The sequence below is a fragment of the Poecilia latipinna genome, unplaced genomic scaffold, assembly GCF_001443285.1.
Source record: "Poecilia latipinna isolate Pla-1442-1.1 unplaced genomic scaffold, P_latipinna-1.0 Scaffold541, whole genome shotgun sequence".
NCBI lineage: Eukaryota > Metazoa > Chordata > Actinopteri > Cyprinodontiformes > Poeciliidae > Poecilia > Poecilia latipinna.
In genome coordinates this window covers 55,885-72,190 of record NW_015113157.1, presented here as the reverse complement: position 1 = coordinate 72,190, position 16,306 = coordinate 55,885, and the positions used below count along the sequence as shown (strand labels likewise).

The window sequence follows — 16,306 nt, the reverse complement described above, 5'->3', positions numbered from 1 at the left end:
TATATATATATATATAAAAACGGATGATTTTGTGGAGATTTCTTTGTTAAATTCTCTACTTAACTTATTCAAGGTCTCATTTCTGGATCTGGTTCTTGGTCCGATGTCCTCCACTCTTTAGCGTCGGATGGCGTCTGTAGTCTGCACCCTGCGAGACCACCAAGACGACATCAACTGGTGCGCCTTCTCCGCCAAACTGTTGGCCACCTGCTCCGGGGACAAAACCCTCAGGATATACAATGCTGAAGACTTCTCCGAGCTGCCTTTCTCACCCCTGAAGGGACACGGCTACAGCGTCCACTGCTGTTGCTTCAGCCCCTGCGGCCAGCTCCTCGTCTCCTGCTCCACAGATGCGACCGTGGTGGTGTGGTCCACGGTCACGGGGGACATCGAGGCCGTCCTGGAGCATCCCGGCCGCAGCCCCGTTCGGATCTGTGCGCTGTCTCCCAACGCCGCCCACCTGGTGTCGGGTGCGTCTGACGGCACTTTGGCTCTCTGGGATTTCCACTCCAAGAGGCTGTCCAGGTAAAGTGAAGCTTTGAGTTTCCTGGGAGCTAAAAAAAAAATTGTTGTTCAATTACTCGGTAACATGAAAGCAAATTTGTTTTTATTGTCAGTGATGCAAAAATACAGATACTATTTTATCTGTTTTCCAGTGAAAAATGAATGTTTTCAGCAAATTTTATAGTCAGAAGAAAGAATTTGTTTAGACTAAGAGCTGCTTTTGCATACTTTAGTTAAATCCACAGCTATTCTGTTTATATTCATATACAGCATAATAATAAAATATAATCATAAAATCAACCACAATGTCAGCGCAAACAGCTCTCCCTGCACCACATGGAGCAGTGCTGTGACAATATTTGCTCTTGTTGTCGGCACCAGATCCGTCTGACTCTGAACAGTGATGAAAAGCAAACTGTTCGTTCAGCTGTTGTTGTTGTTTGTTTTCTTTTTTTTTTAATATATTTTATAAAGGACTGGAGGAGTGAGAGACACAACAATGGTAGCTTGTTCCTTCAGCCCTTGCAGTCAGATGTTCATGACGGGCTCCACCTATGGAGATCTGCGTCTGTGGGATCTGCACTTGAACCAACTCCTCGCAAAGAAGGATGCCCACGACCTGGGGGTGTCCTGCTGCAGCTTCGCTCCCAGCATCCTCAGCTGTGAGAAATCCAGTTGTGGATTTATATAAAGCGCATAGCCCACTTCTATAAATAGGGCTTCTTTTAAAATCACCTCACAGAAATTAAGAGATTAGTGGAAATATGCTGCTCAAAAAAATAAAGGGAACATTTCACTTTAATTTTGTGTGTGGCTCCAAATCCAGGCCTCCATTGGTTAATAAATTTGATTTCCATTGATGATTTTTGTGTGATTTTGTTGTCAGTACATTCAACTTTGTACAGAACAAAGTATTCAATGAGAATATTTCATTCATTCAGATCTAGGATGTGTTATTTGAGTGTTCCCTTTATTTTTTTGAGCAGTGTATAAAGGCAATGTTTTTAGAGGTTCTCTAAGAACGGTCTTTGAATTAATTTTTTTTTTTTTTTTTTTTTTTTTTTTTAGCCAACCAAGTTGTACAGTTTCGTTTGGCATCTTGCGGACAAGACTGTCACCTGAAGATCTGGGTTATTAACAAGTTCACCTCTGGAGGTACAAATGTATTTAGGTCCACCCACTGGAATTCATTTTCTTCACTTTATTGGTGATATTTAAACCTGTGCAGAACCAGACCTGTTGCTTTACCTTGCAGGCTTTGACATGGTGCTCCTACACACGCTAACCGGCCAGACGGCTCCGGTCTTCTGCTGCGCGTACTCCTCTGATGGGCAGCTGCTTGTGTCTGGGTAAGATCTTAGCTTGAAGAAGAAATAAGAAGAGGGTCTCGTTCTTTCATTCTCTCTTTTTTTTTAATCTTCACCAAGTATCCTTTATGCTTCTAAAATAATGTGTAGCTGTAGATTGTAAAACTGTGTGCAAGTGCTCTACACAGAGACCGCCACTCGGTTCCTTTTGCTAGTGAAGCTCTAACCATCCTCATTCTCACGAGAAACTCTGTTGCCATATGCTTAATGTAATTTTAAATCACTGTCTGATGTTTAATAGGTCAGGCTTGATCTATTTATGATCGAGCTATAGATTTATGTAGACTGTTTACTTGAACATGCACAGTAAGTAGGCCACCTTCTGCATATTTATAATTGCAGTGTTTCTTTAAAACCACTAGAGGGAGACAAATGATCAGTTCCCCCCCCTCAACATGGAGAACCTGGGTTTGAATTCATGTCTTGGAACTGAACTGATTTTTCATTTTTACGTCTTGCAGCTCAGTGGACAAAAGCGTCAAGGTCTATGATGCGGTGAGTTTCTCTTGCTTACATCGTCGCTCTGACAGATGTTCGCTTTCTAGCCCTGATTCCATGTTCCGCACTTTTTTTCTTAGAATAATGCCGTTCCGCTTCACACACTGAACCACCACGACAGGTATATATTTATTTATTTTAATCTTGTAAAATTTTGGTCATTATAAGCACTTTTAATCTTTAGGGTTTAGTTAAAGAAAAAAAAAAAAAAACCTGTGATGAGATGGCAAACTAATTATTTCTACCTTTTTAGTAATACTGCATTAACAGAAAAGAACAGATTGACAGAAGTTTTCAGGTTCATTTGGATTATTTTTCTCTCTTTTTTTTTTTAAAACTAGCAATACTTTAAGAAACTTAAAATTTTAATAGACTGAAAAATACATACATATATTATGATGCATCACTGATTCCGAACATTGCCTTCCATTTTTAAATGCGTAGGACCACGCTCTCTTCCCCCCCCTACACTAACAGATAAGTCACAGATGAATGATCACACAAGCCATTTACAACGATTCAGCCACCTGTGTCTGAAAGGCATCGAGCTCCTTTCAGTGGGGGCAAATGAAAGTGCTTTTGGGGGAGAGAAAAAAAGAAAGAAATCAGTATCTAAAATAGAAGCAGGAAGATAACTGAAGGGGGAAAAAAAAAAAAAAAAATTTAAAAAAAAAAAAAAAAAAAAAAAAAAAAAAGGCTTCCCGGAAACTCATTTGACTTTAGATTTAAATTCAGACAGAGTCTTGATTGGAGGTTTAGCGGAGCTCTCCTCTCGGCTTCTGTGTGAAGCCAAGGAGCTTTTGTGGATCAGCATTTCTCAGCAATCCAGCTCAGGTTTTAGAGAGCTCTCCCTCATTAACTCTGCCTTTGCCTCTTTAAATCAGCTGAAGTTTAGATTTTTAGCTCAGTGGATCCTGGACTGTCTGGAAAGGCACTGTGGCATTTGATTTAAGCGTTTCTTTTCAGGTCATGGAAGGGAAATCGGTGTGTGTTGGGTAAGAGTATTTTCCCCTTTGCAGATTTCTTCTGATCTTTCGTTTGTGTCGCGTTTTGATGTTTCACATCATCAGAAAACAAATAATCTAAGTAAGTACAAAATAAAGCTTTCACATGGTGATTTAATATATGGTATTATTAGTGTAAATTAATAGAACATTTTCTAATAATGAATTAAGTAAAAGAAAAATCTGATTTGAATTAGAATATTATATAAGAAGCCTAAGGCTGCTGTCCAAAAGGAGGGTGAGCCACAAAAGGTAATTTCTAAAGAAGGTGACAAGTCACAGGTGGAAAATTGAGTGGAAGGAAAAAGTGTGCTAGAAAAGGAAGTGGCCACAGAAGGGGTAACTGCTGCTTTTTGACAAGCTTTCCATATCCAGCTTTCTGTAGAGCACAGTTTGGGTATCATTCATGTACCTGACTCCCTCTGCAGGTATGTGACAGCATGCGCCTTCCATCCAACCTCACCACTGATCGCCACCGGGTCCATGGATAAAACCGTAAACATCTGTCGCCTGGAGGACGGATGCAGAGGTGAGGAGAGAGCAAAGGCTCAAAAGTCACACCATTAAGAGTAACATACATATAATTTATTCATGGAATAAAAATTGTCCTGTAATCTCATGTTACGTTTCCCTCCTTTACTTCACATGCTGTTCGGCGGACAGGCGGGAAGTCGTCGCCTGGTTAGTTTTGCATTTTATCTTCAATATTAGCATGGTTTTGCTGCGTTTACTCTCCTAGCGATTATTCAGAATAGAAGATAATGGGTGAAATCAAAACCTGTTAGTTAAATCTGGGTTTATTAAACTGGCCTGTCATGCTAGTAGTGCCTTTTTTTCTTTTTTCATTTTAATCCAGCTCCCCCTGGCAGCGAGGGACACAGGTGTTGTGTGCTTGAGTGCTCTCTCTTCATTACACCTCAGCCTCAAGTGTCTCAGGTTGCTTTAAAAGTGCTTTGCAGGTCCCTTGCTTTCAGTTTTGGTTTCGTTTTTCTCTGTCTTAAAGAATAGTCTGTGGAGACACCCGGTGAAGGTGAGGGATTAACAAAAAAATCTGTGCTGCAGCCGTCAGCAGCTGACCTCCCCCTCTCGCCTTGACTCGCCCTCTCAGGAAAAGCCGCGGCGGGCCGATCGAAGCTGCTGGTCGCCGATTGGTCGGAGGGGGACGTGTCGGAGTGGCTGGTGGAGGAAGGACTCCAGGGATTGGTGGACAAATTCAAGGCCAATAACATAGATGGGACAGAGCTGCTGAGTCTCACCAAGGAGACGCTGGCGTCAGAGCTGGGCATAGGTGAGGAAGACAAATGTCACACTCTGCTCAGTGAGAGCACCACCACTTGTTCACTTCCTCCCTCTCTTGTAGTTCTCATCTTTTTTTTGTTTTGTTTTTTTGTCTCAGATAGAAGAAAAATAAATGTTTTACAGCACTGATCTCTTGTAAGAATCGACAAGGAAATGTGCAGGGATTAGGATTTCTTTTTTACCTATTATTCACATGGATAAAGGGGCAGCGCAGTGGATTAGAGTGCGGGTGAAGGAATGAGTGTTTTCGCGGGGTTTTAACTCGGCGAGATTACATAATGTTAGGCTGAAGCGCCAAAGCGCTCAGCTTTAAAGACTTGGTCAGTTCTGGCTTTAATCTGGTGCACTTTGTAGGTTACATAACCCAATCCTCAAAGCAGAATTTTCCATAAGTAATAAAGTGGATTTTACACCTAATATCGTTAAGCCCCTTCTGGTTATTTCCGTGTTTGTTTAGGATTCTGTTTATTTTGTATTTATTCACCGTAGCATAGTTTAGCTCTCTTACTCTTTCCGTGTGTTCGTGAAGCGATGCCGCAAAGGCTGAAGTCTGAGTGTTGTGTTGTTGATTTCAGTCTACCAGCTCAGGCATCATTCGTCACGTCGTTCTCAGCGAACGTTTGCTGTAACGCCACGAAATGTCGTCATATCCATCCCACAGTCGCTGTCAATCACTGCTCAGTTTACACAGCATCAGCGCTGTGACAGCTTGTGTTCACATTGATCTGTTTTTAGCAACACAGCATGAATCCCACCTTCTTAGCAGAGCTAACTTGGAGAACAGTGCCGAGTGGCCTCGGGTTTTATCTGCTGCTACGGCAGACAGACCGAGGGAGCAGGCATGTTTTCTTTTTTTCATCCCCAATGGTGGGAATCAATCGAGTCGTGCTTTGCTTCCTAAAAGGTAGAATGCAGCGGTAAGTTGGTCAGGGAGGTAAAACCAAAACAAAACAAAAAATGTTTTGTGTTCATCTGTTAATCGTGTCCGATCTCTTCTGTACTTTTTCTTCTCGAGGCTTTTCTGCCTGTTTGCTGTTTAAACTGGACAGACGTGGTGTGCTCCCATGGCGTTCACTCTCACCCACGCTCGCATTTGCCATTCAAAGAGTGCAAATTGATAAACGCAGGAATGACAAATGCTCAAGACGCTCACATTATTGTGCATGGAAGTGTTGGGTCAAGAGCACATTTTCTGCTGTGACATATTTCTTCATCTTTTTTGTGTGTGTGTGTGTGTGTGTGTGTGTGTGTGTGTGTGTGTGTGTGTGTGTGTTTTGTTTAGAGTCCGTCGGCCTGCGAAGTAAACTCCTGAGGAAAGTAGAGGAGCTGAAAAGTGGTTCCATGTCCTTGGGGGTTCCTGATGAGTTTCTGTGTCCGATCACCAGAGAGCTCATGAGGGAGCCAGTCATAGCAGCTGGTAGGTCAACATCACTGCTTCAACATTTTTCACATTTTAGCCTCGCTGTTACTACAAAACTACATTCATTTTATTGGGATTTTATGTAGGAGACCAATACAAATCGATGCAATAATAGTGTACATTTATGATTTATTTTACATGTATATAAATAAAAACTGTAAAAGTGAGGTTTGTATTTTTATTCAGAAGCAAAAAAAAAACAACGCACTGCCTCCAATGGCCTTTCGGAAGTCACCTTAATATTAATCTGAGTAACGTATCGGTATGAGATGTTTGTTAGAGAACATTAGCAAACAAACATCATCGCAAAATAGGAAATAAATCAATATTTAAAGCTTTAGCTATTACAGAGTTCCATCCTGAAGGAAAACTGGTGAGAGGCTGCAAAAGACTAGAGACTGGGACGGAGGTTCACTTTCCAGCTGCCAGATGAGATGCAGCGGAATCTGATTTATTTTGAGCCATTTTGAGAAAAAGGGCAAAATTTTGCAGGTTCTTATTCGTAAAAAGAAAAAACGAAAAGACTTCACAATAATGCACCACTTTGTGTTGATATACTACAAAAAGCCGCATATTACAAGACACTTAAATCCTGTTGTCACCGACCCTTCCTGCTCCAACAGACGGCTACTCGTACGAAAGGGAGGCAATCGAGAACTGGATCCACACCAAGAACCGTTCCAGCCCAATGACCAACCTTCCCCTGCTGACGACACTCCTCACGCCCAACCACACCCTGAAGATGGCCATCAGCCGCTGGAAGACCAGCCAGTAGCGTCCTCCGACCTGGTCGGCGTGTTTCTTTCCTTCTGAAGTCGATACAAACAAGATGCGTCTGCTTCTGATTTATTCTCACGCTGAGGTTCTTTGCGGAGGAGCAAAGCTGGATTAGGTAAGGACGAAGATTGAGTGTAGATCTGTCCGACTCGAACATCCTGCATATCGGAGGCCGGCAGCTGCACCGCAGCAGAGACTGAGATCTGTTTGTCACCACTGCTGACAGAGTGTGTTGCTAAAAAAAAATATAATAAATGTGGAAAAATCAGTTTAAAAAGTCACAAAAAAAAAAGAAAACTTTTCATTAGTTGATTTTTATTCAAGTTCCACAGTTATGTTTATATTTACTTTATAAGTGGGTTCACAATTATGTCAGAACAAATTAGAGGAGGGTGACATGATGATGTTGGGTCATGAAGTACTAGAATGTGTTCTGGAGAGTCAGAAGGTCAAAGTTGGTCAAACTGAACAACATCTGTTGCCACCTTCCCACCTTATAATGGGACGTGTCGGCATTATGAATACTTCCTGAAGTCTTAATATGAATCAACCTGAGCTGTGAGAATCTGTGAACACGGTGATGTTATTCTTCGCCTAGACTCTTTCTGTTGTTTATTTCTAGAAACTCTGCCTTAAAGACAAATATGTTAATTTCCAGAAATGAGACCTTTACATGAAATACCGCTGATCACCACTTGGTGCATATTTTGAAACATCTCTGGCCTCTTATGTTGACTTGCACTTAAAATCTGTAAAGAGGATGATTAAAGTTACAGTGCCAAATTTATTGGTACCCTTAATAAAGATGCATAAAAAATATTTTTTTGCCTAATAGATGTATAGTATTTTTTTTTTTAAATCTGGTAAGAAATTATTATTTATTTATTTTTTTTTTTTTTTTTGCAGAAAATGTTATGCTTTTAGTTTACAATATTTGTTCATTTCGGAACAGAATCTGTTGTTGCGTTGTCGTTTCTTGGCACCACATGCGAGCAGCGACAACACCGGGCCAAAACAGCTCAAGCTTTTACTTCTCAGGCACATCTGTCAACACCCAACTGGTAATAAATCACTTACATTCATTAAAACCGTGTGACATTTATATGCGGCAATGTATAAAGTTTAATTAAAGCAGTCGGTGTCATTTCACTTTAATGTGAAGATGGACAACAGTTTTTTCCACTCATGCATGTTTTTCGATTTTACTGTGAAAGAAGCAGATATAGAAATACAGTCCTTCGTTAATATATATATGTTTTTTTATTATACCACAGTTATAATGTGGCAACACTGTGTATATCATAGTATAACTCTGCAAAGGGTATATGACAACTATGGACATAATGCAATGTAATAAGTCTCTTAAGGTTTATCTGTCCTACATTCTGTGATTTCTCTCTTTGCGTCCTTTTAAGCTCATGAACACTCGATCTAAATATGTTCTCTGCTATGCAAAAATAAATAACATACTGTATACTGTGAATATCGATGCAGTAATGTCCAGTTATGACAAGAGGTTTCCAACAATGTCATTTACAGTGCCATATCTTATCAAATGTACCAAGGAAGAGAAAAGTAATCTCTGCTGAAGCCTGCAACGCTGACAGATAAATCACCTAACAAGGAAATATATTATCTGCAAAGGTCGTGTACACCGTACAAATATAGATGTTTTTTAAAAGACACCTGACAATAGAAATGGTCATAACCTGTAGCTAACGGCGTGAGGTTTTCATCTATTCGTGCACAAAGCTTCCTCTGGCTTATTTACTTCGTATAATTTGCTAAAAGTTGACACAACATACTCCATTCTCTTGTTTTAAATCTCTACTTAAGGTATGTCTGGTTTCCATGAATACACTAGTGTGGTTGTATGCGTGTAAGCAAAAGCATCGTAGCATGAGTTCTGGTTCTGGTTCTAGATTGTATATGCAGTGCAGCAGCAGAAATCTACAAAAACAGGCTCAGGGATGGGAGCTGCTCTCAGATCAGTCTCCTTGCTACCTTATGCGGCGACACGAGCACGTCTGCGCTCTGACGAACTCCCCTCAGACGTTGGACTCTATAAACGAGCGTTTGGGTTTGATGGGAGCCATGTGCAGTGCCGGGTTGTCCCTCGTGAGGCTCGTCTGTCTGTGCCGGCCCTCGGGGAAGAGTAGCTGGGAGGACGCGGCGCCTCTGCTGTCTCGCTGGTTGGTTCTCTCTCCGAACTCCCGGACCTGCAGCTGGCTGCTGGAGAGCTGCTCCTGGAAGGAGGCGCGTTTGAACTCGTTGCTCAGGCCCTGGAACTCCATGACGGACATGCTGAAGCTCTCCGCTCCTCCCGGGCCCTGTCGGCTCATGCTGGAGCTCTGCTGGCTCTGGACGCGCACCGCCTTGTCCATGACCCCCATGAAGGGCCGGGGCTTTAGCTCGGGCTTGGCCTTGAAGCTACCGCTGCTCTTGATAGGACACGGGGCCAGGTCCGGCCCCGGCTGCCTGCCTCCGCCGTCCGACAGGTTCCCGCTGGAGGCCTGGCTGGAGCTGGAGCCCCTCGAGCCCGCCGTCCCCCCGCCTCCTCCACCGCCATCCCTCCTGCAGTCCAATCCGGACCCCAAAGCCAGAGCGAGGCTGTCCAGCGGGCCGGAGTGGGCGGACAGTCTGTCGGAGCCTCTGGAGAAGCTGGAGGAACGCGGCTGGAACATGTGGAGGGGCCCGGGAGGGGAAGAGCTGTTGGGGGACAGCGGGTGGTAATGCTCGGTGGGACTGTGTCGCGAGTGTTCGCTGGCTGACCCGGAGCAGATGTCTATCCCGCCTGGAGGCGCTGGCCTCAGGGAGGTGGAGATGTGCCTGCCTGGTAGGGGGCTAGACGGGCCGCAGAGAGACATGGGCCTGACCGCGCCTCTGCTGCCCGACTGCAGAGAGTGGCAATTGTGATGAGTCCTGGCGCTCTGACTCTGCGTCTGTCTGCTCATGCCGTGGCCGGGCTCAGACGCGTCCGCAAACAGCTGGTTCTGAACGAAGTCGTCGGGAGGGAAGCACGGGGACTGATCGGGCAAACCAAACGTCACGCCTCCGGGGAGCGTCCGGTTAGGACCGTACGGATTCAGAGGCCAGAACTCCGGACTCTTCCCACAGTGGAGACCCACCTCGTCCCCTTCCTCCCGGTCCTCCTCCCTCTCCGGATCGAGCTGCTCCGCCGGGATCGGCCTCTCCAGGCTTCCCTGTGAATAGACGTCTGCTTCCTCCTCTGTGGGTTGGTGATGGTGGGCGTGGGGGTCCCTGTTGTAACCTGGCGCCGCGTTGTTGCCGACTAGCTTCTGATGATGTTTGCATTCCTCCTCTACTCGCACCAGCAGGCGGCGGATCTCCCGGTTGGACGGGCAGAGTCGTGCTGCTTCGTGGAGGTCTGCCAGCGCTGCAGCAAACTGCCTGGAGAGGACAGGGGGAAGCCAAGAGGGGCTTTTTGAAGCAAAAAAAAATACTTTACAGAGCCACAGAGGATTTTCACATGAATTGCTCTAATTTCACATAACAATAAACATAAACGCAGTATGATTTACCTGCTGCTCCTCTTGGCCCGTGCTCGGGCGTAATAAGCCTCATAAGACCGGGGTTTCAGTTCCAGAGCTTTAGTCGCAAACTCCTCTGCGATGCCAAAATCCTGCGTTGTCACAAAGAACCATCGTTTTAGCTACACTGCTGTGAAAATGCATCGTAAAAACAAGTTGTCGTATCAGACAAAAGTAAGCCTGGGATCTGGATTTGTTTTCAAGTACAAACTGCCTTGCAGTGGCATATCATTTAGATTTAAGTGCCCACTTTGACTAGGCCACTCTAAAATCTTTGATTTTTTTTTCTTTACATATTTGTTTAAACTATCTCCAGGTGACAGTTTAGTATGAGACAGATAATCCATGAAAAAAACAATCAAGTTCACCTGCCTCTTCCTTGTGATCCTATTGCTCTCTGCAGAAATAAACCGCTTGGTCAGAAGCAACCAATCAGGGCCAGGAGGAGTTACCATGGCCACAGATAATGGTGAATAAATAGTTTTTCCTGTAACGGTAAATTATTTTTCCACCATTAACACATTTAGCAGCATGTACACAAGCATGACTGACAGCACCAAGATCTTCCTCCTGGCTCTGATTGGTTGGTTTTGACCGAGAGAGTAGTGTTTTTCAGACGGCAATAGAAGCACTGGGGGGAATTATTTTTGTAAGCGTTGCGTACTGCAGCTTTAATTATGGTATGTTGTTCATATCTTGAAGCATCACACTGCCACCATTGTGTTTGGTTGTGGATGCGATGTCCTTTTTTCTGAAATGTTAGTTTTATGCCAGCTCTTGTACGCCTTCCAAAAAGTCCTACGTTTGTTCAGAATATTTTACTAAATGTCTGTTTATTGACAGGTCTTTTGTTTTCCTTTCTCCCTCATGGATGCCATCTTTGTCCAGTCTCTTTCTTATTGCTTAATCGTGAACTCTGACCTGGATCGAGTCAAGTGAGGCCTTTTGATGTAGATCTCTGGAGCAGCTTAGTACCTTCTACAGACTGAAAGTGACCAAAGGTTTCTTTAGATGTGTTGCTTTTTGACATCTTTTATCTGGTTAGATTTAATGGCAGTGATCAGACCTGATTAAAATGTGGTTAATTGCCATTAATTTATGTTTTAACAAGGGGCGCACCCACATTTTGTATTAACTCGGGTTATTAGCTGAAGAAAAAAAAAATAGACCTGTAACGCCGCGAATACGTTTTCACAACACAGTCTGACGCCACGCTCAAGCCTCAATCATTTTTATTGACGAGAAGTAGAAGCGAGCGAAACAGGCTGAGAGCTGCTGCTTGTTTTCCTGCAGGTTTTCTCCGCTCCTCTCATCACTCCCAGGTGAATATTTAATGACGCCGACACAATGTGAATTTGTCCTTGGAAAAGAGGTCGAAACGGCGGCGCTGAATTCTGATAATCGCTGATGAATGTTTAATGGCGGTATCATGTACACTCTCCCTCGTTGGCTCTCAAAAACATTTGAGTTACAACGGCGAGGATCCAGCCGGCGCCCTGTCGAAACGCACAGAAAGGGAGAGCGCTTCCTCCCGCCGGTCGGAGAGAGTGACCTTATCACATCACATTATTTGCTCCATTATTCATCGGCCGCAGTGACCCTAAGGATGGCATTTTTACACAGTCTGTTAGGACGTCTGTCATCACCAGGGTGGTTTCGAAACCTGGCCGCAGGCCACGCACATCCGTCTCCGCGCTAACAGCCCGCACATTATGCTTCCACCTGCTTCCGGGTCTTTCTCTCTGTTTATCGTACCAGGGAGACGTCGAATTAGGTCTGAAAAGGAGCAATATTTCTGCAGGGTGCCCGCACTAGTAGCTTTTTAATGTTTGGAGAGATAAATTATACATCCGAGGGAAAGCGTCCCCCTGCACTGGTCAGCCCGTCCTTCTTTTCCCTTCCCTCAGCATCTAATAAACCTGCTGGTGTTAAATAGTGCATGAGTGATACGGCTTTTTTAGGGCCTCACGTTGGTTTTTCTGCGGCAGCGCGAGAGGTTCAGATAGAGGGAGACTCGTAGGTCTTTGAGTCCTTTCAGCTCGTCTCCCTGGCCCTCGCGAGGGAGCTTCCTCAGAGCGTACTGGTAGCGCTGGCCGGCTTCCTTCATGCGCCCCTTCTGAGGAACACAAAGGGACGCCAGGATCAGGCTTGGAGCTCTTTTATTCCAGAGATTCTTCACAACAAACCCCTGGATGAAAGTTACCTTGTACAGTATGTTTCCTTCCTCCATCAGCTTCTGCAGCAGGATGAGGAGAATGTCGGGTTTGGAGGAAGCCATGGCCCACGTAGCGTGACCTGACGGTGGAGGCGTACAAACGTTTATCTTCACGCGATCCGGCTCGCCGCGTCGCTTTTGCGTTTGATAAATCACGTACCTGATCGATCGTGGGGAGCGGTTTTGTAGCCTTCGTCGTTTGCGATGGAGAGCGAAGGAGGATCGAAAAAAAAAAAAAAAAAAAAAGGCAAGAAGGAATTTCGAGTAGATGAGATGAAAACGTAGCAATGAGCTGCACAGCGATGCTAAAGGAAATCAAATCTAAATCATCTATTGATCAGGGTATGACAGAAACTACGACACACAATCATACCAAGTATTTTGGTCTAGTTTCCAGTGCGAATGTCTTGAATACACTTGAAATAAGACAAAACTAACTTACAAATCACTTTTTAGCACAATATAGGAGCTTGTCTTAAGCTCCTTAATTATGGATCATAGCATATCCCTGTACATGTACTGTATGGATTTACGTCTGCCTGTCTTTTTAGCAGATTTGAGCTTTTTCTGAGTGCATGTTGCACTGGCTGATGGCACTTTAAACCTTGTTGTCCACTTGCCAATGACAGTACAGTCTCTATTCTGTTCTAATACTAAAATTCCTGCATGCAGGATTCACTGCTGGTGTGTTCTGCTACTCGTTGTGTTTTTTACTTGTTTTGGATCCTTTCTTAAGCAGTGAAGCAACCAGAGCCGGGTTCTGGCAGCCCGCCGGTCGATCCGAACCTCTGGTACCGCCGTTGTCTGACCCTTCCAGCACCGCTCCGTGCTCCACCAGGCTGTGCACCTGAAAACAGATTCACACTCCAACAGAGTGTCTTCGATACCTCAAGTCATCTGGTTGATTGCCCCCTGCCCTCTCCACTGCAGTCGCAAACCCCGACAACAATCTGCTCGGCTAGTTAATCCCACTGATTCTCGAAAAATGTTAATCATCAAAAAGTTTTGATTGTCTTCCCGGTGATCAAGAGGCTCGGTGTGAAGCTTTGCGACTCCGTGTGACGCGTGATTGCCGCAGTGCAAACGATTTAATTGCGATTCCAGTCAAACAATAATTATGTCTTGCAACTGATTGTCATCAGGCTCTGCAAGGCCACGAGGACCTAAATTCACACTTCCTTTTCTGTAAAACAAACAATTTTCGACACAAAAGCAGGAAACCCACTGTATCTGCGTCCCCGTTGAGGGCGGCCAGGTCGAGCGGAGTTCGTCCCTGCCGGTCCGGTTGGTTCAGATCTGCTCCCGCCTCCACCAGGAGCTGCACCACGCCCTTCTGGCCCTTCATGCAGGCCCAGCTAAGCGCCGTCAGCCCCTCCTGATCGGTAGAGGACAGAGAGGCACCTGGCCACCGACACATGATGCGAATGTTTGATTTTAGATCAGTGGTCAACAAATGTCACTGTAATTGTAAAGCACTGAAAGTTGGGGGGGGGTGTTTCTCACCCTTCGCCAGCAGGAGCTCAACCGTGGCGGCGTGTCCTTCGGAGGCGGCCAGGATCAACGCGGTGCGACCCTGTTTGTCGCCGATATTGATGTCTGCACCTTTCTTTAAAAGCAGCTCAGCGACCTGGGAAAAACAAAAGGGGAAAAAAAAAAAAAAAAAAACTGTTGTCATATTTTTCAAATTTCCATATTTTTCAACAATTTTTCTTTGGCTTATTTTTATTCCTAAAAAATAACTATTTGCTACAGATTTACAGTGGTGTAGCCTACTATATGAAACATTAAAGACTGTTAACGAAACCTGACAACAGTGGAAACAAACAAAAAAATCTTAATTTTTCAAATGTGTATTTATTGCAAAAGTATTTTCTTTTCATTCAAATAATTTTGCTTGGCTAGTCTGGAGAGGAGAAGCTATGTGTTTATGTAACATATTGCACATGCTTTGTAGATTTTTAAAGTGAGTTTTTATGTTTGCATTTCATTTCTAACTCAGAAACAGCTGCCACGCAAGTTGCTGCCATTTGGAGCAACTTTGGGAGTTTCTTCCAGTCTGGTCCAAAGACATTTCAGCAGCTGGACAGGCCATGAATTTAGCTTTAAAACCTGGCACTACTACACACCTGAGAGACACTCACCCATAACACATGCACATAAATCTGTATAAACACATATTCATTATGATTTCTGAGTCCTGAAGGCTAAGCTGAAGATTTAAAGCAGTAGATTAACTGAAAACAGGTACTTATTTTAGCTTGGACACAAAAAGCAATCCTTTCCCATGCTCCATTGCATATTTCCACACTTCTCCAGACATCATAAGCAGTAAAAGCAAACTGTGTGTTCTTCAGACGAGGACATCCTGTGTCTGCGACCGAGGCCCCTCCTCTCACCTGTGTGTGGCCGTGCTTGGCGGCGCTGAGCAGTGGGACCATTCCTCTGCGGTTTGGTACCTCCAGCTCTGCTCCGTGCTCCAGGAGAAACGCACACATCTCCAACCGCCCTCTCCCCGCTGCCGCGCTCAGCACTGATGGAGGGGTTGGCAGGGAGATCAAACGGCAAGGAGAGGTAGAGGATGGAATAGGCACATTTGGGAGAGAAGAAGAAGAGGCATCACTTCGACACAGAAAAGGGGAAAGAAAAAAAAGACTTTTCATGTTGCAATCATTCGAGTGTGCTATTCTGGTGAGAGGCTTTTGTGCTTTGAAAGATTTATTTCTGTTCCTTGGGTAGAATAAATTGTACAACAAACACTAGTATAGGTTTGAATTTAGCGTGGGTTTTCTCTAATCCACAAATGGTTAAAATTTTACTTAGGGGCTCATATGTATACATACATCACCAATAACACTTGATTCTGGCCAAAAGTTGTCTAGGTTCCCTGACACAGATCCAGATTTTAAGCATAGCTATAATTTTCCAACAGAGTCGAGGTCAGAGCTTCACTAAAGCAATTCCAGATTTGTCCCTTCAGAAATTAGTTTTAATGTTCTGGGATCATCATCGTGTCCAACTTTTCCAAACCAAACCGTCCCTCCCTCTGACCCTTCTGGATTGTTTAATAAATGAAGAAAACTTCAAGGCTCCAAACATCTATCATGAGCTGGAAGTTGATGGAGCAGTGAAGCACGATTTAACACAACCATGGAGTGACGGGCTGCAGACCAAGAAAGAAGCCGCTTTTCCTAAACCGACCTTGAAAATCGACTAAAATTTGCAACTGTATATACATAGAGAAACCAAATGCATGAGAACAACTTTATTAGTCAGATGAAAAAAAAAGTAGAAAAACTTTTGGAGGAGTCATGATGAGACATTAAATTCGGTGTGTGACTTCATTGGTAGAGCAGGTGCATCATGGGTAGAGACTCCCAATTCCATTTTTTTCCCTTTCTCGTCCCCTTTTCAAATTAGTGTTCAATAAAGCCAACAGGAGCCAATTAAATCTTAAAAATAACCCAACATGGGACCAACTCCAAAGTATGGTAATAGCAGAATCGTGCTGTGGAAATGTTTTGCCATCTGTGACAGTGGTGGATTAAATATTTTAAAGGTAAAACCATATCCATCTCATCTTATATCCTATTTATATTTTATCTGAAACTAGAAAGGAAATGCAGTTGGTTGTTCCAGCAGGATAATGATCCCAAACACACATCAAAACTCTT

General features: G+C 44.0%; 2 protein-coding genes across 7 annotated transcripts in view; one reads left to right on the top strand and one right to left on the bottom strand.

The window, feature by feature from the left end:
* wdsub1 (WD repeat, sterile alpha motif and U-box domain containing 1) overlaps window positions 1-7,722 on the top strand; it is a 13,511-nt gene extending 5,789 nt beyond the window's left edge. For 3 of the 4 annotated variants that reach the window (XM_015041186.1, XM_015041187.1, XM_015041184.1), the window contains exons 2-12: window positions 122-525; window positions 979-1,166; window positions 1,573-1,659; window positions 1,760-1,853; window positions 2,333-2,366; window positions 2,450-2,490; window positions 3,802-3,902; window positions 4,037-4,054; window positions 4,482-4,661; window positions 5,955-6,089; window positions 6,716-7,722. In XM_015041186.1, coding sequence (XP_014896672.1) covers window positions 128-525; window positions 979-1,166; window positions 1,573-1,659; window positions 1,760-1,853; window positions 2,333-2,366; window positions 2,450-2,490; window positions 3,802-3,902; window positions 4,037-4,054; window positions 4,482-4,661; window positions 5,955-6,089; window positions 6,716-6,867 — 1,428 coding nt within the window. In that variant the 5' untranslated portion in view covers window positions 122-127 and the 3' untranslated portion in view covers window positions 6,868-7,722. Of the gene's footprint in view, window positions 1-73; window positions 526-978; window positions 1,167-1,572; window positions 1,660-1,759; window positions 1,854-2,332; window positions 2,367-2,449; window positions 2,491-3,801; window positions 3,903-4,036; window positions 4,055-4,481; window positions 4,662-5,954; window positions 6,090-6,715 lie in introns of all 4 variants that reach the window. The other variant, XM_015041185.1, reaches the window with a different exon arrangement.
* Window positions 7,723-8,103: 381 nt separating this feature from the next.
* The window catches only part of LOC106952817 (protein TANC1-like), a 42,651-nt gene continuing 34,448 nt past the window's right edge, over window positions 8,104-16,306 (bottom strand). For all 3 annotated transcript variants that reach the window (XM_015041181.1, XM_015041182.1, XM_015041183.1), the window contains 9 exons: window positions 15,032-15,165; window positions 14,139-14,262; window positions 13,861-14,036; window positions 13,350-13,482; window positions 12,796-12,825; window positions 12,624-12,715; window positions 12,390-12,536; window positions 10,412-10,512; window positions 8,104-10,280 (listed from right to left, as the gene is read on the bottom strand). In XM_015041181.1, coding sequence (XP_014896667.1) covers window positions 8,918-10,280; window positions 10,412-10,512; window positions 12,390-12,536; window positions 12,624-12,715; window positions 12,796-12,825; window positions 13,350-13,482; window positions 13,861-14,036; window positions 14,139-14,262; window positions 15,032-15,165 — 2,300 coding nt within the window. In that variant the 3' untranslated portion in view covers window positions 8,104-8,917. The remainder of the gene's footprint in view (window positions 10,281-10,411; window positions 10,513-12,389; window positions 12,537-12,623; window positions 12,716-12,795; window positions 12,826-13,349; window positions 13,483-13,860; window positions 14,037-14,138; window positions 14,263-15,031; window positions 15,166-16,306) is intronic.